The sequence below is a fragment of the Podarcis bocagei genome, assembly GCF_964188305.1.
Source record: "Podarcis bocagei genome assembly, chromosome: 11".
Lineage (NCBI taxonomy): Eukaryota > Metazoa > Chordata > Lepidosauria > Squamata > Lacertidae > Podarcis > Podarcis bocagei.
The window spans coordinates 36,411,793-36,435,787 of record NC_138136.1 but is presented as its reverse complement, the minus strand read 5'-3'; the positions used below and the strand labels follow the sequence as shown (position 1 = coordinate 36,435,787).

General features: G+C 39.3%; 2 protein-coding genes across 5 annotated transcripts in view; both read right to left on the bottom strand.

Annotated features, from left to right (window-relative positions):
* Nucleotides 1-23,995, bottom strand: part of IQGAP2 (IQ motif containing GTPase activating protein 2) — a 121,688-nt gene that overhangs the window by 5,740 nt on the left and 91,953 nt on the right. For all 4 annotated transcript variants that reach the window (XM_081212622.1, XM_081212623.1, XM_081212624.1 and 1 more), the window contains 17 exons: nucleotides 21,369-21,530; nucleotides 18,448-18,590; nucleotides 16,612-16,782; nucleotides 15,827-15,910; nucleotides 14,439-14,510; nucleotides 14,110-14,179; nucleotides 13,760-13,968; nucleotides 12,859-13,008; nucleotides 11,757-11,920; nucleotides 11,080-11,304; nucleotides 10,107-10,247; nucleotides 9,707-9,791; nucleotides 5,795-6,027; nucleotides 4,357-4,489; nucleotides 3,474-3,576; nucleotides 2,817-2,958; nucleotides 1,352-1,439 (listed from right to left, as the gene is read on the bottom strand). In XM_081212622.1, coding sequence (XP_081068748.1) covers nucleotides 1,352-1,439; nucleotides 2,817-2,958; nucleotides 3,474-3,576; nucleotides 4,357-4,489; nucleotides 5,795-6,027; nucleotides 9,707-9,791; nucleotides 10,107-10,247; nucleotides 11,080-11,304; nucleotides 11,757-11,920; nucleotides 12,859-13,008; nucleotides 13,760-13,968; nucleotides 14,110-14,179; nucleotides 14,439-14,510; nucleotides 15,827-15,910; nucleotides 16,612-16,782; nucleotides 18,448-18,590; nucleotides 21,369-21,530 — 2,375 coding nt within the window. The remainder of the gene's footprint in view (nucleotides 1-1,351; nucleotides 1,440-2,816; nucleotides 2,959-3,473; nucleotides 3,577-4,356; nucleotides 4,490-5,794; nucleotides 6,028-9,706; nucleotides 9,792-10,106; nucleotides 10,248-11,079; nucleotides 11,305-11,756; nucleotides 11,921-12,858; nucleotides 13,009-13,759; nucleotides 13,969-14,109; nucleotides 14,180-14,438; nucleotides 14,511-15,826; nucleotides 15,911-16,611; nucleotides 16,783-18,447; nucleotides 18,591-21,368; nucleotides 21,531-23,995) is intronic.
* Nucleotides 1-23,995, bottom strand: part of LOC308597256 (proteinase-activated receptor 1-like) — a 60,118-nt gene that overhangs the window by 24,132 nt on the left and 11,991 nt on the right. The gene's annotated exons all lie outside the window — the stretch shown is intronic.

Below are 23,995 nucleotides of genomic sequence, written 5' to 3'. Positions count from 1 at the left end.
ATATTTTTTTTCAAAATATAGTCTGGCCCCCCACATGGTCTGAGGGATGGTGGACCAGCCCACGGCTGAAAAATGTTGCTGACTGCTGCCTTATTGGGTTGTTGAGAGGATAAAACAGCAGGGGAGTGGAGGATAAAGGACATATACACTGCCAAAAGAGTCTCTTAGAGATGGGACAGGGGAAAAATATTATTTGTTTGTTTGTTTAATTTCTATACCACCCTTCATCCAAAGATCCCAGAAAAATACAAAATGAGAATACAAAATAGATAATAAAACAAAAACAAACGCATAACCTCCCTTCCACAAACACATTTGAAAAGCAATAGAACCAAACGCCTACTTGAGAAAACATTTTCCCCTGGTGCCTAAAAATATGTAATGAAGACACCAGGCAAGCCTCCCTGGGGAGAGCATTCCACAAATGGGGAACCACCACAGAAAAGGCCCATTCTCATGTTGTCACCTTCTGGACCTCTCATGGAGGCGGCACACAAATGAGGGCCTTGAATGATAATTACACGTTGAAGGCTGATTCATACCGGGAGAGGTGGTCCTTGAGATATTGAGGTCCTGAGCCTTTTAAGACTTTATAGGGCAAAACCAGCACTTTGAATTGGGTCTGGAAACTAATGGGCAGCCAGTTCAGTCAGGCCAGGATGGGTGTAATATGCTCAAACCGTCTTTTTCTGGTGAGCAACCTGGCTGCTGAATTCTGCACCGGCTGAAGTTTCTCAACTGTCTTCAGAGGCAGCCCTCAATATAACACATTGCAGTAATATGACAGAGGTTACCTGAGCATAAACAACAGAAGTTAGGCAATCCCTGTCCAGATAGGGGCACTAGCCGAAGCTGATGGAAAGCACTGCACCACTGAGGCCACATGAGCCTCATGTGATCTAGAAGTACTCCAGAGCTCCCAAGTGTAATCCCATCCCAAGTGTAATCCCATGAAAAGCAGGAAACCTTCCATCCATCTGGTCTAGGGAACCGCCCACTAACAGTGCCTTAGTCATATCTGATGAAATGATCTCTTCTCTTCTTTCCACCATATGCTGTTTTGGGGTTTCTCCGGACCTCCCACAGTCAATTGGGGAGAGGCTGTTCAGGGGGAGAAGAGGGAGCAGGGAGCCCTGTTACACTAGTTGAATCTACCCTACATTGTCTTCAGATTCGAAACATTTGGCAAAGATGCCAAAACAGAAGAGTACATTTTGTTTTAAGGCCTGGTTACCAACAGTACAACCAAAGTTATTCTACTCAGACAGAAGGAGGATTAGATTCAGGTAGGTATGCATGTTGGTCTGATGCAGTCGAAAACAAGAAGGGGGAAAAAAGAAGGATTAGTTACCTGAATTTCAGTTGCTGGTGTTTCCAGGATTTTTACAAGTGTCTCTCCTGGCTGAGTTCGTATCACATCAATAATAAGCCTTTTTGTCCTTAATGAGGGAAAAAGTTGGAAAATTCTGAATAATTACGATTTTTACAGAAAGGCATTTCGGTATCAAACACCATCATCCAATGATGTCCACCCAACTGCACAATTGATTTCCACTTGCAAGCAGAGTCTTTTTCTCACCCGCTAACTTCCTGCTTCGCCACAAATCCCAAGGTTCCCTCAACCCCTCAGAGAAGATGGCAGGGGAAGGAAAAGTCTGCTTGTACAACACTGGACATTATCTAACAGTTTAATACAAATACCAAAACTTACAACATTCTTCTTCTTGGCAATAGTCACCGTAAATGGAATATTTTAAGGCTGGAAGTGTCGGAAATATTAAAATTCTAAAACCAGGCAAGAATATTTTTATTCACTCAGACATTCAATCACACAGCATGAACTGGTTTTAGCTGTGGTTTTACTCACTTGGCTGTATTTTTGGACTGGATGTATGCTTTTGATCAGTTTGTTTAATTCTGATTTTATATCAATATTTTTGCTGAATGTCACAGGAAAATGCGTGCATAAATAGTTAAAAATATAAACCCGGTGGGGTGGGGTGGAGGGGAGGATTCTAGATGTCTGAAAGTGGGGAAAAGCTGTGCCATTTTACTCTCTCTGCATCAGCATTAGCAGGTAAAATGGGAGGCAGCAGAGGGTAAAAGTACAAGTTAATTTTGACCACATTTGTACTCAGCATATATGTGCCTTTTTATTTAAAGAAGTTATTCCAGTGTATCTTTCCTTCTAACAGTGACAAATTCAAGACAGCTGTTTCCTATGGTTCTCTGTGAAGTCTTATCTGTATCCTGTTCTTCAAACATCCTCTTTTTCACAAAACCTTATTAGGGAACAGTTCCTGTGTGTTCTTTCTATAGACTTTCCAAGAGTATGCCATTGTAAAGTTGCCTCCAAATACCAACATACAAACCCAACATTTACATTTTGAGGTGTCCATATACAGCATAATTCTGTTTGATTAAAAGGAGCAGACTTTGCTTCAGAATATGTAACAGGGCTTGGGACAACGCTCAATTATTTGCTTATTCGTTTGCCATCTATCTATTGAATCCCTTTTGCTGAGCACACTTTCATGGGAGCGCTGCTGATTTCATTGTGTGCCACTGTGATTAGGTCTTGAACCAAGGATTTAAAAATAATTTGAAGAATGACACTTTATCATACAACTGCTTGCATGGCTTCAAATACTAAATCTTCCTTAGCATAAATTTTATATATTGTCCTTAAATGTCTGCTCGTCTATTTAAGGCTCACATAGAATGGAAGGTTTTCTTTGGCACAAGGCAATAAATTGTACAATTAGTAGCAAATTACAGTAGTAAAATTCAGCAAAAGCATTATTTAAAAAACATACTTCATCATCAGGCCCTTAAGATCTTGTTCTTCACCTTCCCGTAAGTCATACTTCCTGGTCAGTGAAAGAGAGATTTCTGTCTTCACAAGCTGACCTAAAGTGTTTTCCTTGTTTGGGTCATTAGGATCTACAGCACCTTCCCCTGTAGAGGGGAGGGAAAAAGTGTAATTTAGGATTGTAAAGAGAGATTAAAGTTGGAACAAACTAAAAACAGAGTAAGATATTATATAGCCATGGGTTTGTGTACCCTACACAATAATAATAATAATAATAATAATAATAATAATAATAATAATAATAATAATAATAATTCTACACCAAAGCAAGCAATATTTAGAATATTTTATGTACAGTTCAGAATATGTATTCAAAGTTGACAGATCCTTCCATCCCTTATTGGGAAGAGCAAGGCTGTCTGATACTTCCCACATAGATATGCTATTATAATAGCACTACATTATTTATCAGCATGTAAAAGCTATAAATAAAAATTTGATTACCCTTATAGTTATTTGATAGCTAATTTCTAGAAATAGAACAGGTACTTCTAGAAGATGTGCACAAACCAAACCATCATCTAGTTCAAGGCCTACTTTTATTTTACATCCGTATACAAGTTAGGTATCTTTCCAGTATATATTTGTTTTGTTAGCTTACCAAGGAATGTCTCCACATCAGGAACTTCCCCCAGCCCTTCCAGGAGCTCATTTAAGACATCGTTTTTGTCAGGAGCAATGGCATCCTGATGCTCTAGCAAAAGCTGTAAAGAAAATTGCCCTTGTTGAAACTTTTGCAAAAGAACAACAACAACAATAACAATAATTTTTTATACCCCGTCCTTCCTGGTTCAGAAAACCGGGCTCAGGGCGGCTAACAACAAATTTAAAACAAAACAAAAAAAAAAGCATAAAACGTGAATAACAATAAATTCAGAATTCAAAAATCAAAAATCAGTTTAGGGGGAAAATCCATCCAATAAACATTAGATCATCACCAGGGCTAGCTTAGTCCTATTTCGGCCAGCGAGGAGACCCAGGGGAGAATTAGCTGTGGGATCCCAGAGTGGGTAATCTTCATAAAAAGGGGGAGGGGAGGAAGGAAGGGGAATAAAAGATCAGTCTAAGTTCAAATTGAAAGCCAGGCGGAATAGCTCTGTCTTACAGGCCCTGCGGAAAGAAGTTAAATCCTGACATGTTACTGTATGCTATTATTAACTCATATATCTATTTTGACAGAAGTCCATTTTTTTGGTTGGGCTATTCAGTACTCCTAAAAACTCCTTGTAGCAGATTAGAAGCTACAAATTTAATAAGTAATAATAATAACAAAACTTCACCAACACTAACACATATTTATGCAAACCCCATAAGTTTTAGGAGGTGTTTACTTCCACTTACACGTGCTATTATCAATCTGTTTGCAAAACTATACTCAAATTATCTCATTTTGCAAATTTTATTCCCATATTCCAAAAACTCCACAACCCAAATTTAATAGGTACTATTTCAGTGCTTTCTAATTCTCCTTGGCACACGCTTACTGAATGTGTGTTGATAATTTCTTCAATAGAAATGTAAATAACTGGCTTGCTTAGTGTCACCATATCAGAGTATTCATCAATATTGAATTTTTCTTCAGGTTCAGGAACGCCACATGCTGCTTGGAAAAAATTCCTAAGGAGGAAAGGAAATTGTAATTTCACTAAAAAAGATTGGAGTTAAGTCTTTCCACACACAAATATACTCTTGCCCCTGGTCCCAAGCTTTATTCATTTTAACAGTAGAATTTAGGGCAGGAAAAATTGTTGTTGTTGTCATTGTTAAACAATTGGCAGCCGGAAACCCTTGCGGATCTACTTCAAGTCACTCACAGATAAATCAGTGCATTCTGCCTAGCCCTGATCGATACTAAAACCACCTTGAGGCCATACAGCCAAAAGACAGAATTTGTTTTAAATTTTAACAAAACCCCCCACCACTTAAGGCAGGCTTCCTCAAAGTCAGCCCTCCAGATGTTTTGAGACTACAATTCCCATCATCCCTGACCACTGAGTCGTGCTAGCTAGGGATCATGGGAGTTGTAGGCCAAAAAACATCTGGAGGGCCGAATTTGAGGAAGCTTGACTTAAGGTTTCAAGCAAGATTGCCACATGCACTGAAATAACAACCAAAGAAAAAGCCTATTGGATCAGGCCAATGTCCCATCTAGGACCAGCATCCCGTTCCCACAGTGGCCAACCAGATGCCTGTGGCGAGCCTGCAAGCTGGACATGGGCACAAAACCACTCTGTCCACTTGTGATTCCCAGCATCTGGTACTCACGAGGCACAATGCCTCTGACATTGGAGGTAGAACATAACCGTGGTTTGTAGTCATGGATAGCCTTTTCCTCCATGAATCTGTCTAATCCTCTTTTAAGCCATCTAAATAGGAGGCCTTTGTAAATATAAAAATGATAAACAGTGTGGCTGACAACTATTTTAATATTCCAGCTAAAAAGTTATTTCTGTACAGTTTATTTAAACTCAGAATAATTCCCATGCAATGATGGCACCACTTAGATGCTAGCGTTACTTGGACCAAAGAGCACAGCTTTCCCAACATTTTAGCATGAAATCCAAGCACTATTTCCTACCATTGTCTTGCAAAATAACAAACACACTGCTCTTCTTGGCTGGAAAATTATTTCCCTTAATAATAATATGGTGTGGTCATTATGTCCAAGTAAAGTATAACTTGTGCAATGTAATGACAATTACCAATTAGACTGGAAAGTTTGCATTAAAACGTCAGTGTGCATGAACTTGCATGACAAGCTGATATAGTAAGAAATCTGTTTTCAAAACACCAAGAAAAGTATTTAGGTTATCTACAGAATACCAAAGTGAGTACCAAAGTCTATGAGAAGCCTAAAACAACTGGCTACTGACATCTAAAAGAGATGTCAGTACACTGTTCACACCCCTACTTTGCACAGACCTGAATTTCTCATATGTCTGAGAGAGGTAACTGTTCATCGATGAGAGATGTGCATTTTCCCCTTCAAAGAGGTTGTTTGAGGCAGCATGTTGAAGGACTTTGGCCACACAACCCAAATTTCTCCTCTGATCAGAATGGATCTGGCCTCCAGCTGTCATGTCTATGATGTCAAAACCATCAGGTGCAACAATGGCTGGATTCATAAATCGATAGTACAGGAGATTTCCAATGATCTATGGGAGGGAAGCATTTTCAGATAAGACTTCTCCTTAACATGTTTATACAGTCCTTAATATGTTTATTTCTTAAAACAGAATTTATTAAAAATACTTTTTATTTGTTATGAACACAAGTCAAAGGTTTGGGTGGGTGGGTGGGGTTGGGGAAAATGTTTGACACAGTAAAAACCCTACTGGGTCTTTTTGCTTCATATCTTGTTTGAGAGCAGTATTTATACTTTAGGGTCTTATTCAACCATATGAACTTGCCCACATTTTCAGATCAGCTTCTGAGCTCCTACTCATGTGGCCACATTTAAGATCTGTTAGGCTGTTAGAATACTTCCCAGTGGTGGCTCCTTCCCTCTGAAATTCCATTCCAAAAGTTATACAGCTGGCTCCAGCAGTTCAGGTTTCAAAATATGTTTTCCCTGGCTGCTGATGGAAGCTTTTAAACACCATCTCAAAACTTCTTTACTGGCACTGCTGACACCATCATTACCTATCCTTAGGCACCAGGCAAAAACATTCCTTTTTCACCAGGCTTTCGTGCTTTTAATTATCTACGAGCTTATTGTGTGGGGTGAAATGTTTTGAAAAATAGAATTTTCTTTTATATTTTTTTTAAATGCTGGTTTTAGTGTATGTATGGGTTTGGTTTTTGCTTTAAGAACTGCAAGTCGCTTTGAGTTGCCGTGACAAAAATATAACTAATAATAATAATAATAATAATAATAATAATAATAATAATACTCTGCACACAGGCTGGTTTACAGACTGTTGCTCAAAGACATTTTAGCCTCTCTCTTAGCCACTGCTAGAATGACAGTGGTTAGTAGTCATAAAACTTCATCATACTTTTCTCTTGCTTCCTGGTACAATTGGATCTGGCAGATTGCCCTTCCTGAAAGGTTAACTCATAATACCAGGGTTTTGAAAGATCAAGCCAAGACAGGTTAAGAGGTTGGAGTAACTTGGTTTCCTTTCATATCCTTCATCAGTCATTCTGGAGGGACTTCTTTAGTGATATTGAGGAATGCTAAACTCTCCCCAGCTCCTTCCATTCACCCAGAAAATGTAATGGTATAGTGAACAATCTGTACAAGTAACTTTGTTCTACTTCTGGTTCATTGTTGCAAATGATGTTTGTTTTATCCTACACTTTGTAACATTGTTTGAGGGACTCTCCAGACTGTTCCTCTCACTGTGGTTGTATTTTGCAACATGTATATGACACAATAATACTGCACGCATGAGAGGTGGATTTTATTCTGCTTTAGTTTGATCCGAGACGCTTCCCCAATGTTACATTAAAGGTAAAGGGACCCCTGACCATTAGGTCCAGTCGTGACCGACTCTGGGGTTGCGGCACTCATCTCGCTTTATTGGCCGAGGGAGCTGGCATACAGCTTCTGGGTCATGTGGCCAGCATGACTAAGCCGCTTCTTGCAAACCAGAGCAGTGCACGGAAACACTGTTTACCTTCCTGCCGGAGCGGTACCTATTTATCTACTTGCACTTCATGCTTTCAAACTGCTAGGTTGGCAGGAGCAGGGACCGAGCAACGGGAGCTCACCCCGTCACGGGGATTCAAACCGCCGACCTTCTGATCGCAAGTCCTAGGCTCTGTGGTTTAACCCACAGCACCACCCGCGTCCCTGCTGTCCAAATGGGCAATAGCATAACAAAAGTGGGGCAAAAGTAAACTGGAACATTTGAGGTATAAAAAGTTATAGTAATTCAGCATATAAAAAGTTACAGGAATTGTCTGCCCTACCAGGAGAAACCAAGCATTGAGCCTGTCCCCTTCTGTATGCTAGGTAACTGATCTACTACTGAGCTATGGTCTTCCCCCCACTGCAAGCTGGCAAGTAAGGGCTGTCATCCTAAGAGGCAAAGTTCAATTTATGATATGATTATGGGGAAAAATATGATACACTATGATGAAGTACTATAACAGAAGCCTTTTTTGGGGGTAAGTATACCCAAGATAATGGATGTTTTGCTTACTGCAATTTATGGAAACAGTTTCACCTACCTTCAACTAGTGCAATCTCTCCCCCAAATCCTGAAAAGGGGATCTATTTAGACCTCCCCTTAACAGTCTAGATCTTCCTATCAGTCACAGAAATGGCTGCTGCACAATGTAGATTTCAGCACTCTGGGGGTGCAAGCTTCAAGCTTTTCTGCACCAGCACACTAAGCAAGATGCTTGGCTGTGAAGCAGCTCATCACCTACTTTGAGGAAGGGGAACGAGGTGTTCCTGTCTACTTCACTCCCCTCCAAACTGAATTATGAGTCAAGTCAATACTTCTAGCCATTTGTTGGATGTGACAAGGATATTCCTACTATAATTGTAGAGACGTTTCTGGATTGGATTGAGGCCACTGTTGTCTTGAAGTTTTAGAAAATAGGTCTTAATTAATACTTTAAAAAATTATATTCACTGCATTAAAAAGATCAATACGGGCCATCTTTACCCTAATGCAATTATTTTTGAGTTAAGGCAGGTTTAACCATCCTTGGATCATTCAATCTTTGTGACTACACCTAAAGAAGAGCAGCTATGCCCAGTTTATGGAAGTACACTTTCTGCCAGGTCTCCTAAGAGTATTGTATGCCAGTCAAAAGCTTCAGCTTGGATAAATGCCACATTCCAACATGTTCTACAAACTTCTTCAGAACAAGTACAGTGGAAAATTATTACTATGTATTACCTTTACTCTAAGGTCACAGGAAAATTTATTTGTCCTAATGTTATGATAACTGAAGTCACAACTGAAACTTCTTTTTTTGTAAGTATTATTTTAGGGGAAATAGGCTCACCCCAAAGACTTATGAATAATCCAGATCTAAAAGCTGCTATGCAATGGCAGCAGCTTATAGAATTAAGCATTAGTGTCCTAGAATAACAATAATTAATTACCGTATTTTTCGCTCTATAAGACGCACCAGACCACAAGATGCACCTAGTTTTTGGAGGAGGAAAACAAGAAAAAAAATATTCTGAATCTCAGAAGCCAGAACAGCAAGAGGGATCGCTGCGCAGTGAAAGCAGCAATCTCTCTTGCTGTTCTGGCTTCTGAGATAGCTGTGCAGCCTGCATTCGCTCCATAAGACGCACACACATTTCCCCTTACTTTTTAGGGGGGGAAAAGTGAGTCTTATAGAGCAAAAATACCGTAATTATGAATTGCTTCCCAAGAGGCATCCTGAAACTATTTAGCATAATGAAAAGAGATACAAAAACAGATACATATATAAAAACAGTTAAAACAATTGCTTATCAATGCCACTGCTGCTTTCCACACACTACCACTAGGTATGAAAACAGCTGTTAATGATCCCATACAACCTGCTACTCTGGAGCCATTTGATATTGAGCAGGGCAGAGATGTGCCTCCTTGGAGATATGGGAGATGGATGCACAAAAGCAAAAATGTGAAAAGCTAGGAAGTGACAACTTAATTAAAATAGAAAACCTTGCAGCCTTAGAGATTCAACAGCTTGTGTAGAACCATCTCTGAGAAAGAGTCTATATAAGCAGTAAAGTCCAACAGCAATGATGAGAATCTTTTAGACTTCTTTTCCCTACCCCTCTGAGTTATGCTGCTTCCCCAAGTGGAAAGAAATTTGCCTGTTGGCATAATCAGAAAGCACAAAGATGCTGACAAACCACCCTCACAAATCTACCTTCAATAGCTCATCTTCTGTGGCCTCTGGAAATTTCTCATGGAGCGAGTTCTTCAGAACTTTGGCTATATATCTCATTCCATAACTACATGCAAAGAAACAGATGAAAAAGGAAAATAATGGAAAGATACTTAGGATGAAAAATAACTAATTCAAGTTAACAAAAAAACAAAACAAAACAATACATTTTGCTTTAGAACCAACTAAACAAGGTGACACAAAAGAAAATTTACATCATGAATGCTTATTAGATATAAAGTATGCCAGTTTGATGATGGAGAGAGAATACTCCCCTCTGCTGGTGAAGTGTCCTTATGAATCAAAGCATATATTTAAACTAGTATTTTGCAAAAATGAGAGATGGCTTTTAAAAACAACTTGCTTATGGCTTTTCACTTACGGCATTAAGTTCAGAGAGGAGAATATGGAAGCAAGGACGTTATCAGTTACTGCTCTGAGGCTCTGAATTGAGGACTCCAGTCGATTCACTACTTCCGGATGCGCCAATGCTTGTTCTGTTGTTACATCATAAGGTAATTTGCTGGGGAAACAGAGAGGAGATGCTATACACAGCAAGAGAATCGTGTTTTGAATAGTACACCCCCCGAAAAAGTTACAATAAAATAATTTTATATGTCTAATTATTGAATTTGTTCAAATAGTTTTAATTACTTGCTCAGTTGAGAACTTTGGTCAAGCAGTGAATTATAAACCCGTAACAAATAATTCAAGGTGGGAAGGAAATCATATTATTAGGGCCTTCTTGGTAGTAGCGCCTGCCCTGTGGAGCGCCCTCCCGTAAAGGAAATAAACAACTACCTGACTTTTAGAAGGCATCTGAAGGCAGCCCTGTTTAGGGAAGTTTTTAATGTTTGATGTTTTATTCTGTTTTTAATGTTCTGTTGAAAACCACCCAGAGTGGATGGGGAAGCCCAGCCAGATGGGCGGGTTAGAAACAATAAATTTATTATTATTATTATTATTATTATTAGCCCCACTCATGTTCCCCCCCCTCTCTCTGTCTCTCACACATAGGGAGAACAGGGAACTATCTTCCATGTGATCAAGGTAATTTCTGAATTAGGCTCCAAAGTGAAAAAAATCCCCTAGAACAACATTAACAAAGCACAAATAGCTAAGACTGGGAAACAGTAAATCAATATGTTACATGATTGCTATTGAATAAGTATTTGAGTTACTTATACAACTTTACTTACATCTTTCATTTGAAGATCATACAATTTGTTTTAACACTTCATATTCATTTTAATGTCTACTGATTAATCATTTCATTGTCCTAAAGGAGTTCTATGGTTAAAAAGCATTGGATGTTCTTCATAAATAAATACAGTTTGTTCACGTTGCACACTTACCTGGCCTCTCCAGTTTGCATTTCTAATTGGTTCACCCATGCCTTGTAGACCTCCACGGGACTTGTGTTGATGACTAGAGATTTATCATCCATGATGTCCTTCACCACTGGTGCCAACAACTGACGTAGAGTATTCTGCCCTCGAGCGCCTCGATTAAAGCTAACAACCATTTTGATGACTGTAGGATTTCCCGTGACGATGTCTTGAATCTGGTCGACTTTGGAACTGCAGTAAAAATAACCAGCACTTACATTACACTTTAAGATTTAAAACCTATGTCTGTGATTTTTGAATGGGCACAGTGAAGCACGATGGCTCATTCCATTTTGTCCATTCACTAATAACTGTTCAAGAACAAATATGCTCACAGAATTTGGCAACAAACAATTCTGTTCAATGTAAAGATAAGTAAAATGAAGGATGGTTCTGATACAGAAGTACAGAATATGGCTTGCATATAAACCATTACTGATATGATTTATGGTTTGATCCCTTAAATTCTGCTTCAGTGATGCAAACACCCTACGTTTGGCAAATCTGCCTGTGATGAAAAACCCACTATATGCACAAGAGACAACAGAAGGGAATTTAACAGTTTAAACAGGCAAGACATAGATGTCCTATGATTCAAAAATGGAGATAAAATGTAGGGCCACTGTGTCCTTTAATATACGCACTTTATTTCTTCTTCTAGAGCAGTTTTAAATAACTTCAGGAGCAAGTATTCTTCTCGCTGATTAGAAGCATAGTTGTACAAAGTAAAGATAACTGTATCCATAAACTTGGTGGATTTATTCTGGGGCATCTGGAAGATCAGCTTTGCCAGGTAAGTTGGATTAGTCTATGGAAGAAATATTAGAATGACTGAAAAAACATATTAATCAAAATGGTGAAGTTTTCCACTGCCTGCTTTATTAGCACTGAGTCCTCAGTGCACTTTCATTTGTATCAACACTAATCCAAGCTTGCCAATGACTGAAAGCACCATGGTAGAAAATTATAAGTACTACACCACTTCCTAGTATTAAGTTTATTACTCTTGAAAACTATGGCACAGCTCAAACCCTCTGGTTATCTACACAGGCCAGCCATCTGACAGCCTTTTTAAAAGATAGCATGACTATAAATAAAGTTTCTCATTGCGGTTTCAACAATGGCTGCGAAGTGAATGAGTGAATAACCTTCAGGACAGCAGGAAGGAAGAGATAAGGTAAGGTTGTTGACGCAGGCCTCTGTATAAAGTGAAACACTTTATTAAAGCTAAGCAATATAACTGTATGGATAAACTCATTTAGGAATCCTATTTGCCACCCTACTTTTGTGTTTCTACTGAAGAGCCAATAACCAACAGCTTCTGAACAATCTACATTGCAACAACATATGTTGCAAGGGAACAGGAATGCAGGAAATTTGTTCAAGCTCTCCTGCTTTCTGATTTGTCTGATCTCGCCTCCCTTCGCCTCACCTCTGCATGGTCTCTGCCCTAAAATGGCTGCTGCTGACTATCAAAGCACAAACAAGCAAGAAAGTAAGGAAGAGGGCAAACTCTGGGTGTATGGATATCAGAATCTGTGGTGTGCATAGAAAGGTTTGGATAAATGAATTTTTTGCACAATGAGCGGGTAGATAGTGGGACCTACGTGTATATGCTTGAAGTCAGAACGTGATATTTACCAAAGGTTCTCCCCGCCCCCCATGAGGAAAGTGGGAATTAATTATTCAAGCAGACATGTATTATGAAACTACTTAACATGAATCCTCAACCACCACACAGCTCACCTGTAGAAGGTAAAACAAGTGTTGATAGGCCTCCAGCTTTTTCCGCCTTTCTTTGCTCAAGCCTTTGATGCCCTGCTTATCTCCAGACACCATCTCTTCTGCCTGATTTTTGCTTTTTTTGTTCAGCTTCTTGCTGTGCGATACAACATCCTGGAAAAACAAAACAAATGCAGAACTCAATTGTTAAGGTGAAGTAAAGCTGCAGTTCTGTAAGTAACCTAGAAAGAATACCAACATTAGAAGTAGAACGTGGGCAACTGCGGTCTGTTACAACCAAATAAAACAGGTATAAGAAGGCTAAATATTGAGTCAGCAAGAAAAAAGGTGCATACCATGTTTCTGAATGTCAAAAAATGACATCTAAGCAACAGGCAGAGGGTCAATGGATGAAGCCCAGCTAGACAGTTGTCAACAGATTCAACCACTTATTAGTTCCATGTAGCAGGAGACAACACTGCTTGACTAGGGGCAATAATCCCTTAGGCTATTGTAATTGTAATGGAAGGTACTTTAAGGAACTAGATTAAAAAGTTTGGCTTGATTTAGAAGATAAAAACTTTTGGTCATGTAAACCTTACTGGCTTAAAATGCATCTAGGGTCATTCTTTTTCTCAGTTCAGATTGAAGCTGGTTCAAGGGGAAATGCAATATTTCATCAGAAATGACAGGGTAGATATGGACTGTGACTAATGTTGTATGAACATTGCCTCCCAACAAGTGTGTGTGTGTATAGGAAAGCTGCAATTATTCATTTAAGAAAACACAAAGATCTTAGATAAATTTATTTTGGTACTCTTTCAGTTATCAAGCAGCTGAGCTACCAAAGTAAAGAAATGGGATAGGACTCTCCAAAAGACCCCTTGGCTGGGATCTCACAACCACTGTCACCCGTTTAACCAACCTGCAGAGTTATTCTGTTTTTAACCAGCAATCCTATCTTGATATCCATCAGGTTCAGATCTTTCTCCAGCTGTTGACTAGATCGGATATTTGTGACCACCTCCTCTCTTAACCTTGTTACTTCTAGCTCTTCTTGGAAGTCTAAATCACTCTGATCCATGAGATAAGCAAATTTGCGAAGGACATTCAAAGGAGGATTTTCAGAACCAGCTGCAAGTTAAGTAAACAAATCATAATTTAAGCTCATTCTAATCAAAATTCCTCAAACCAGTTGCAACATGTGTGCTGGTGTTTGTTAGGCATTTATCTGCCCACTTAATTTATGGCCAAAAAATATTATCCAGCACTTACTCAGTGTCCTGTAGTCTTCCCTAGCTTTGTTTGCTTTAAGGAAGGCTTGGATTTTCACAATTTCTTCATTCTGAAAGAGACACAGATTATGCATTTATGGACATCATCACACAGGAAACAGTCAGGCTGTAATAATTATCTACCTGTATATAATGCAAACTCAAGCATGCTTTTTATCTCTTTTCCTCTGGCACCGAAGCCATGCCATCCCATGGTAGGGGGCAAATATCTGATCTATTATAAATTTGTTTTTGTCCAGTCAAATTGAAGGCAGCAGGACCCAGAAGATCTACCCAGTACAGAATAGGAGGGAAGGTGGGGAACCTTACATGATCTTTGAAATATTGCATCCGTTTCCTGTATGTTCTTCTTGCTAACCACATTTTGACCCACGATTGAATCTGAAAGTCAAAGAAGAATGAACCAATTGGTAAAATATTTATTTAGTTTTTATTTATTCAATTCATATTCCACCCTTCCTCCTGAAGGAGCACATGGCAGCAAACACAGCAATAATAAAACTGATTTTAAGAAAAACATTAAAAAAGCAGTAACCGTTAAAAACATTTTTTAAAAATCAATTGCAGTTGCAATAAAACAATGAACAACTTTTTAAAAATTCTGTTTTTGAAAACTTCTATGTTTAAAAACAATTTATTCACAAACTACACGATGGCATTCTGGTCTTTTGTATAATGCATACAGATTGGAGCACATACAGTACATATCACACCTGAAGTTAAAAAACTAAACATAACACTTATCCACTGAAAGTTCTCCATATTAAGATGGAGCAAATTCCTCTGTTTCAGTTCATCAGCCTACAATCCCAGAGTGACATGGACAGACATTGCCTCTTTCAAGTGATAATTTCAGGGTTCTTCTTGACTATACAATTATGCACATTCCTAAATATCTCTACAACAAGAAGCAATCAGATAACTGCTATTACTTAGCTCTCAAGAACTAGGTCTGCAGACACCATAAATCATGGATTTTTCTGTTACACCTAACCTTTGCCATTTCACCGAGCTACTCAAGGTTCACGTGCATGATTAAGGTGCACATGCTGAGCACCAGCTTTCAGAAACAGACATAGTTTGCATATAACACTAATCTAAACTATGGCTTAGTGTGAACGAGCAAATGTGTATGAACATTATACTGATAATGCAGCTCCCCTGGTTCTGCCTGGGGCTAAGATGTGGTTTGACTTTCTGTCAAAACCCAGGTTTGTGGTTTGTCTCCCCCAGACAAATCATAAGTGATCAATCAAGAACAAACCTTGACAACTCCTGATTGTTTATCTGGAGCAGGACAAACCACAAACCTCGATCTGGATGTAATGTAAAGTATTAACTATAGTTTTGTGCTGTGTAACAGGACTGGGGAAGGAGTGCTCAATTTTGCTCTAGGAATCCACACATATATTTGTTCATGCTAAGCCATGGTTTAGCTTATCCTTATGTGGGAATCAGGTCAATGACCAAACACCATAAAATAGCTACTGGTCCACAATAGCAGCCCCTTTCAGAGAAGAATCATTCTGTCTAAACCAGGAAGATAATAACAATCAAAACACATAGTATATGAAGTTAGCACTGGTGGTCTCCAAATAGAGGAATACAATTTTTTGGGGAATAATTTTTATTAGTTTTCCAATTTTACCCAATAACAACCCAATTATAACAATATCAATTAATATAGGAATACTTACCTTGATAACAGAAGCAACATTTCTTTGCAACATTTGAAGTCTTTCAGAGTAGGTTTTCCTTTGCTTATAACCTTTCCAGGATGCCTATTTATTTGGATTAAAAACAACAACAAAGGAACAGATTATTAGGACTAAGAACAATTCTAGATATTATTTTATCTTACCCTTTGGAGCATTTTCTAGAAGAAAAGAACGATGACATTTTTAAAGAGAAACCACCATTTTCTTTAGCTCATTCCTCTTGGATTAGTCAACAAACTTCTCAATACACATCTCAGCCCTCGTTTAAGGCTTCCTATTCTGTGGCTCATGCTCAAATTCAGAATAGACAGAAACTATTATACTGTAACTTCAAGGTTTTGAAATGAAAACATAGAAGAGATGAGTGGAAATTGCCTTTTTCAACAAACAGTGATCTGTTTATGCAAACTGCGGCTATGACATAACTAATTTTACTTGTGGTTCTCAATCCCATCATTTGAAAGTGGTCTGTTGAAAATGTTTGCAAAAGACAGCACTATATATCATCTGTAACCATTATTAATCTGTTGCACAAGACGCAGGATAAAAAATGTCACGTTGGAACACAGAGGTCTATCTGGGTCCAGGCAGATGACTGTTAGGCTGACTGAGATAGGGGCACTACAGCCAGCAGCCAGCCAGCCATAAACAGAGAACTATATTATCATCCTAGGCTATACTAGTGCAACATTTGTCTAATCTCACTATTGGGTTGTTCAGTTAACAGCCAGAAGCAGCCATGGAGCTTCACTGGATGATCATACCTGTAACTTTATCACTGATGGCTCCTGCTTTTGGAGATACGCTTTTCTTTCTTTATATTTTTTCCTGACAAGGAATCCCCTTGCTTTAGCTTGTAGCTGAATGATCAAGTCCTCATTTGCAAACCACAGCTGTTCTCTGTTGTAATCAGATGTAATTTGGGCAACAATATTCTAAGGAAAGAAAAATATGATGCTGGACATCAGGCATAACTTAAGTAGCCAAGCAAAAGCCAAAAAGTTTGTGCAGCTAACTGCATTCCAATTTCCATTTGAGCCCCTTACACTGTTTTCCTCCCATTTAGTTTTAATATTTGTTCTATAATTCATGTTGCTACACTGTGAACTGGTACAAGGTCTTCATAAAAACTGCATCCATCAAGTGAATTCCACAAGCGTTATTATACTAGGATGTTCTTATCTTTAAAATGCTGCCAGATTGATTAGCAATTCACTGTGCAACTCCCTGCATCTCCAGTGTGCAAAATGTCTCTTTCATAATTTTCTTCTTTGTAGTTCAGAACATTTGGCCGGGAAAACATTTTAAAAAAATGCCTAGCTGAGACCAGAGTCTATGGTTCTCAGGGCAATCTTTGCTTAGTTCAGAAGATAGCAATCCTTTTGGGGCATAATGAAACATACCATAATAATATATTTTGCAGAAAAAAGCCCATATGTGACATCAGGTGTGTGGTAGATAAAGTCATAGCTAGGGCAAAAAGGGGGTCAGTTGATTGATGGCCCCTTAAAAAGCTTTTGCAAGGTGCTTTGAAGCCCTGTCAAACAGCTGGTTGTTGGGGCTTTAAAGTGCAGTGCAGAATTTTCTGCAAGCAGCAAGGATCAGCTTGTTTGTTTGTGCTGAAAGAGAGTCTTGCAAAGCTGAAGCCCAGACAATCCGCTGGCATCAGCATTCTACTGAAATCAATTATGCTTCCGGAACTTCCTAATGCTGCCATGGGCTGCTGCAAGAAGTGGCTCATATCTGAGCACTTTAAGAACAAACAGCTTTCTAAGGAAAGAGAAAAGTGCTCATTTTCAAACACGGCGTCTTTGATATATTTTCTTCCAAAAGGAAGCAATTTTCATTCAAAGCACCAGAGGAAGCACTAAAAATATAAACTGCTTCCTCTGCAGAAAAAAGAATGCTTCATTTTTAGATGACTCTTTCCCCCTGTAGAGACTTCAAAGAAGCTTTCTGTAACCAATCAGCTGTTTTCAAATGACTTTGACAGGTGTCAACCACCTGACATCATTCTGACATCATGCAATTTACAGGTGGGTGGCCCTGCCCACCTGCTAAATTTGGGCTGTTGGGGGCAGGCGGAGAAGAGATAAGCCCTAAACGATGAGCCTTGGAAATATTTGATGCATTGGTTTTGTGATCTGAACCACGACAAAATGAATTTATAGTGCATCTTTGAACTCCCCATGTGTAATAGGTTTTAAAATAAATATTTAAGAAAATTAAACGTGGAATGCTAAATATGCAGAAGACATTACTACCTTGAAAAATATTTGCAACTCTTAACATGCATAATTAAGGCTAAATATAAAGAAACAGATATTCCAGAGTGGTTCAGGTCTGAGAAATAGCACTGCAACCTTTCCATTTAAAATGAAAGGTTATCTTCTTTGCCACTGAGTTTCATGCCTTGCTCCGTTGCCATCTTAACTATATTCTTGATGCCCAGCAGCATCTTCCTCATCATTCATCATCATTTTATGTGCACGCTGCCTATTGATAGTTAAAGCCATGCTCAAAGCAGCTTCATTTTACACTCTCCTCAAAAAAATCCAAAACTAACACAGAAACGAATCACAGCAATTATTTTGTTCTACCTGAATCTCTTCACCAGTCAGCCAAGATGTTTTGGGTACTATTCCTTCAGGTGGTACACAAGTTCCCTTTCCAGTTTCCACATTATAGTAATAATCATAGACGCCTTGCATTAAGAATTTGATCCATGGGCCTTCATCAGGATCTGAAAGAATTTAAAGGCAATAATTTTATTGTTTAGACATTGCCAAAATAACATAAATGTGCTTCCACCCTCCCATTTCTAATCCTTCAGCGCCAATGCAGACTTGTGGTTGCAAGGAGAAAAAGGACATGGTGCTGAGACAAGGATTCAACCTTCATGTAACCTTCACTCTACTCCGGGGGTTTTAGAACACTACAACTTCATTTCAATTATAAATATTTGAATGATCTAGAGCAGTGCTTCCTAGTCCGCACACCCCAGGGGGTCCACGGGACCATTCACATAACAAAAACTACCACAGAGATACCAAAATTTTCAAAAGTAGGGGCTCCATGGTTTTGCTTTTGAAAAACAGGGGGGCTGCAGTACTTAGCTAATTGGGAATCACTGGTCTAGGGAAACTGACATCCTCAGAAGGTGGTGGACTCTCTTTCATTTGAGGTTTTTAAGCAGAGTTTGGGTGGTCATCTGTCATGGATGCCTTAGTTGAGATTGCTGCATTGCAGGGGGTTCAACTAGATGACTAGTTCCTTCCCTGGCACCTCCTCCCTAGACCTTAATTAGGTCAGCTCACTCTACAACAGTTTAGGGTTAAATTGCACATGAACAAACACAATTTGAAGGCTGCTTAAAACCATCGCTACTGCAGCCTCCACAATGCAAGCTCTGCAACCACATTGATTGGCCAAGTAGAAGAGACTTCTGCCTCTGCAGCTACCATAAATCTACATTGCATTCACAAAGGCTCCAAAGCCACTTAGGGCATTGAACCCAAAACGACTCATGCCCCAAATACCTGAAAGACCACCTCCTTCACTACAGACCCTCTCAGGTGCTAAGATCCGGCCTGGGTGCGGGTGGCCTAGGAGAGGTCATTCTTTATGGCAGCAACTCCCTCTACGCAGAGATACATCTGGCAACTTCATTACTGTATACAGTATTTTCTGTGAATGCCAAAGATTCACCTCTTTAGCCTGGCCTTTGATAATGGAGATGTATTTCTTCAGGACCAACCCTACTTTTTGTTATTACATTTTTTAAATTTTAAGTTTTTGAACTGTTTTAAACTGTATCTTAAAGTGTTGAACCTGCCCTGGGACTTTAGGGTGAAAGGCAGGTGACAAATTAAGGTTTCTACTACTACTACTACTACAAACAACAATATATCATGTTGAGGACTCTCAGTAGCTTCCCACCCAGATTACTGAACAGACCCATACCAGCTCAGCTTCAGCAATGCTGCAGCGACAAATGTTTGAGACTATACATTCACTAGGGAAGTAGTAGACTTAACAGAGAGAACAGAGCCACTCCAAGAGTTCTGAAGCTTTGATTCACAACCTCCTAAGTCTGCTTTAAACAGAGAACTGTCCAGAATCTTGTGAGGTGCATCATTAGAAGAGGTAGCTAGCAGGACCATATTTACCCATAGTACCATCAGAGGCCCACAAAACATTTTCTTTGTGGGTGGGGGTGGGGAGAGGGATAATAACACTGCAATATGCAGGATTCTTTTTTTATTAAGCTTTAATCATTCAGTACCGGAAGGGAATAGGCATCAAGTAGCCAACACTATGTGATTTGAGTTGAGGTTGGCCTCAACTAGAGCCAGGGCTTTCTCGGCCGCGGCTCCAATCTGGTGGAACGCTCTGTCACAAGAGACTAGGGCCCTGCAGGACCTGACATCCTTCCGCAGGGCCTGCAAGACAGAGCTGTTCCACCAGGCCTTTTGTCAGGGCGCAGCCTGACCCCCTCCTCTGGCAATCTGCACAAAATTTTGCTTGATGGTTGCCATTAATTTGATTTTAATTTGATTTAATCAATTTTATAATGAATGTTTTAGAATGTTGGACTATTTTGATTGTTGTTAGCCGCCCTGAGCCCGGCTTCGGCTGGGGAGGGCGGGATATAAATAAAATTTATTATTATTATTATTATTATTTGAATAATGAGGAAAGAAGAGGCAGGTGTCTCTACCCTGGTGCAAAACAAAATGAAACTTTTGTCTCACGGCTGCTGCTTACATCTTTATTGGATGTCACACCTCATGCACACTTTGAGAGAAAACAGAAGTTAATTAGTGGCAGGAGCCTTGTACCAGATGTTTGTCACAGGAAGCAAACTAGCTAGTCATTGAGAGAAACAGGATGCTGCAGTGAGTGAGTCATTGGTTTGATCCAATAATATAGTTCCTATGCTTTTAAGCAATCAGATCTATGCCTCTGTTGTGAAGGGTCATCATGTTTTTATAGTCTTCATATGGTGCACATGCACAAAGCCACAGTCATAAGCAATGCTACACGGTTGAATCTGGGCAGGAAGACACAGTTATAGAACTACAAAATGCAGGAATTCTGGAATGCCAAGCCTTCTCCAGAGGCAGCTTGTCAGAAGAAACTCAGCAGCAACTTCTGAGGCAGCAGGAAGTTCTGTGGAGGACTGCTCTCGTTTGCAACAGAGATCAGAATTGTGAAAGCACAACTGCTTTAAGCTCAGCTCCTTCTGTGTTTAATTAGCAATCGACATCCCCCCAACTAAAACATCTAAGAAGACCTTTGTCAGAGTATTTCAAGTATTGCTAATCAAAACATTTCTTTCAAGGGCAAGCAAGAACAAGACACATCTAAAATGGTTCTTAACTGGCATATGTTAAGAATAGCAATGCTTTTAACAATAGGAGTAGACAAACAGCTTGTGAAACATGCAAAACATTTATAAAAACTTCATATTTAACTAGGTCCAATTTGTTGTGCTGGATGTGACGGGTTAGGGTATTACCTTTGGTTTTTAGATTCTTGGCTTCCAACAGACTGTTGTAGTATGTTTCTGCACACTCTGGGACAGCTCTTAAATTGAAGTTAGGAGGCTGCAGGATGGTGACTATCTGTGCAGAATCACCATTTTCTAAACACTGGTTTATCATTGTTGTCCCAATGGCCACTAAAGGACAGAATAAAGTGAAAGGTTATCAATTATGCATTTCCAGCAATCCATACATTATGGGGCCTTAAGCAGGTTTGTGGCACAGGGTGAAACCACCGTTTTCTAGTCCAGTTCATGGTAACTGACAAAGGGAACTCATGGATTGGGGATTCATCTCATGCACAGGACATATGCTTTACATCAGATTATCATGGGGAAAATAATCTGAACAATCCAACAATAATCTGAATGTGGGAGATATTGATGACTCTGACTTTATTAAACATTTGCACAGCCATTCAAGAGTTAATGAAACATTGCTGAAATTTAATGCAATACGAATGCTGAGAGAGGAAGTTGTGTGCTACAATGAAATGTCCTTAAAAGAGATCTGATTTTGACATATTTCAGAGTGGCTGGGAAATCCAAAGAATGCAATTGGTTAATGCTAGTCATGTATTGCTTAATTTTTGAGAGAGTAATTAGGAATGATTTTTTTGTTAAGTGGGAGATGGGCTTGTGTGTTACACTGCCACCGGGGGAGGAAAGCCTTCAAGAAACTAAGCAGAGTTAAGCTACCATGTTCCGAGAAGTGGCTTATTTGAACTCCATCAGCATATAGATATAGAAACAGATATAGATATCAGTGGTAAACTTGCTTTGGGTTCAGAGGCTTCACTGAGTTTGGAGACTTATCCCCCAGAAGCTGTGCTTGGTGTCAGGTCTAAGCCTCGGAATATGTTACAAATAACTAAGTATCTGAAAACATCCAGAGTGCTTTTTCCCATAACCAGCCTGGAATGTGATCAGAGCAGGGACACAACATCATACAAGCCTTAAGATATATATTTAATGTTCTTATAAATGAATAACACTTCTGAAAGTATCATATGTATGCTTTTTATTCTTTTAACCCCCCCCCAACTGCCCCTCCTCTTCCATACTGCCTTTAACAGTTAAGCTTGAACTTCAGAGTCTCTTAATTCACAGAAGAACTTAGTTCCAGTGCAGATGCAGAACTGCTCAAGGCTGGGCACGGCAAGTTTTAAGCAAAAGTGGCATAGCAGCTAGAGTTCCAGACTAGGACTGGGAAGACATGGGAACAAATCCTCACTCAGCTGGAGAAGTAAAGACCCACATATGCCATCTTGAGCTCAGAGAAGGAAAGCCCTTTTAAGTAGTGATCTTTCCAAGTCTGCATCTGCATTGGTATTATTTTCAGATGTTTTAAGTGTTTTATTTTTTGTGCATTTGCTGCCCTGGGTTTAGTTGGGAGGAAGGGTGGGATATAAATTTTAAAATAAAACAACAACAGAAAGAAAGAAAGAAAGAAAGAAAGAAAGAAAGAAAGAAAGAAAGAAAGAAAGAAAGAAAAGAATTGAACACTGCTTCCCACAATGCTCTCACTTTTCTTTTGTTACATTCTTCCCCTCTGGTCAAATAGGTTTAGCAAATTTTAGTAAAGATATTAACCCTATAAAACTTGCTTATGAGGTTCAGAGCACATAAATGGCATGAAAACATTCATATTGTAAACAAGGAAATAAGGAGTAGTTTTTAATGAATTTTATGTGGGTTTTAGATTGTATTAGCCGCCTTGAGTATGGGATGAAGCGATGTAAAAGTTAAAGGGACCCCTGACTGTTAGGTCCAGTTGCGGATGACTCTGTGGTTGCGGTGCTCATCTCGCTTTATTGGCCGAGGGAGCCGGCATACAACCTCTGGGTCATGTGGCCAGCATGACTAAGCCGCTTCTGGCAAACCAGAGCAGCGCACGGAAACACCGTTTATCTTCCCGCCAGAGTGGTACCTATTTATCTACTTGCACTGTGTGCTTTCGAACTGTTTGGTTGGCAGGAGCAGGGACCGAGCAACGGGAGCTCACCCCATCACAGGGATTCATTCATATTGTAAACAAGGAAATAAGGAGTAGTTTTTAATGAATTTTATGTGGGTTTTAGATTGTATTAGCCACCTTGAGTGTGGGATGAAGTGATGCACCAATGTTTAAAATGAAGAAAAACCCAAACAAGTTTGCAGCTCATTTTGGGTCACATCTTCTCTCCAATACTTGTCTGCTTTACAAATAACTTTATCACTCAGGTGGAAAATGGCATAATTACTCTTTCTCCTCTGGCATTAAAATGGGGGTGAGGGTTCTAATATGTAAGTCTAGCTAGCCAGGGAGGAGGGTTCTACTTTAGGCTAACTTTCTCCGATATTTGCTGGTTTTCTAAGCAAAGGAATGCAGGTTTATTCCTAATTTGGGTAACAAACATATAATACCCACTTTCAGGCTGAAATGGTACAGTCGCTAGAAGGATTATATCACACACTACAAAGCAGAGAAGGCAAACTAATGAATCTAGTAAATCAGCCCCAATATCCAAAATTCAACAGCTTGTCATTTTTAGTGTTTACTAAATCTTTGGTCTTTTTTGAGGGAGGGGGAGTTTCATCCTTGGACAATCAGCAAACAATTC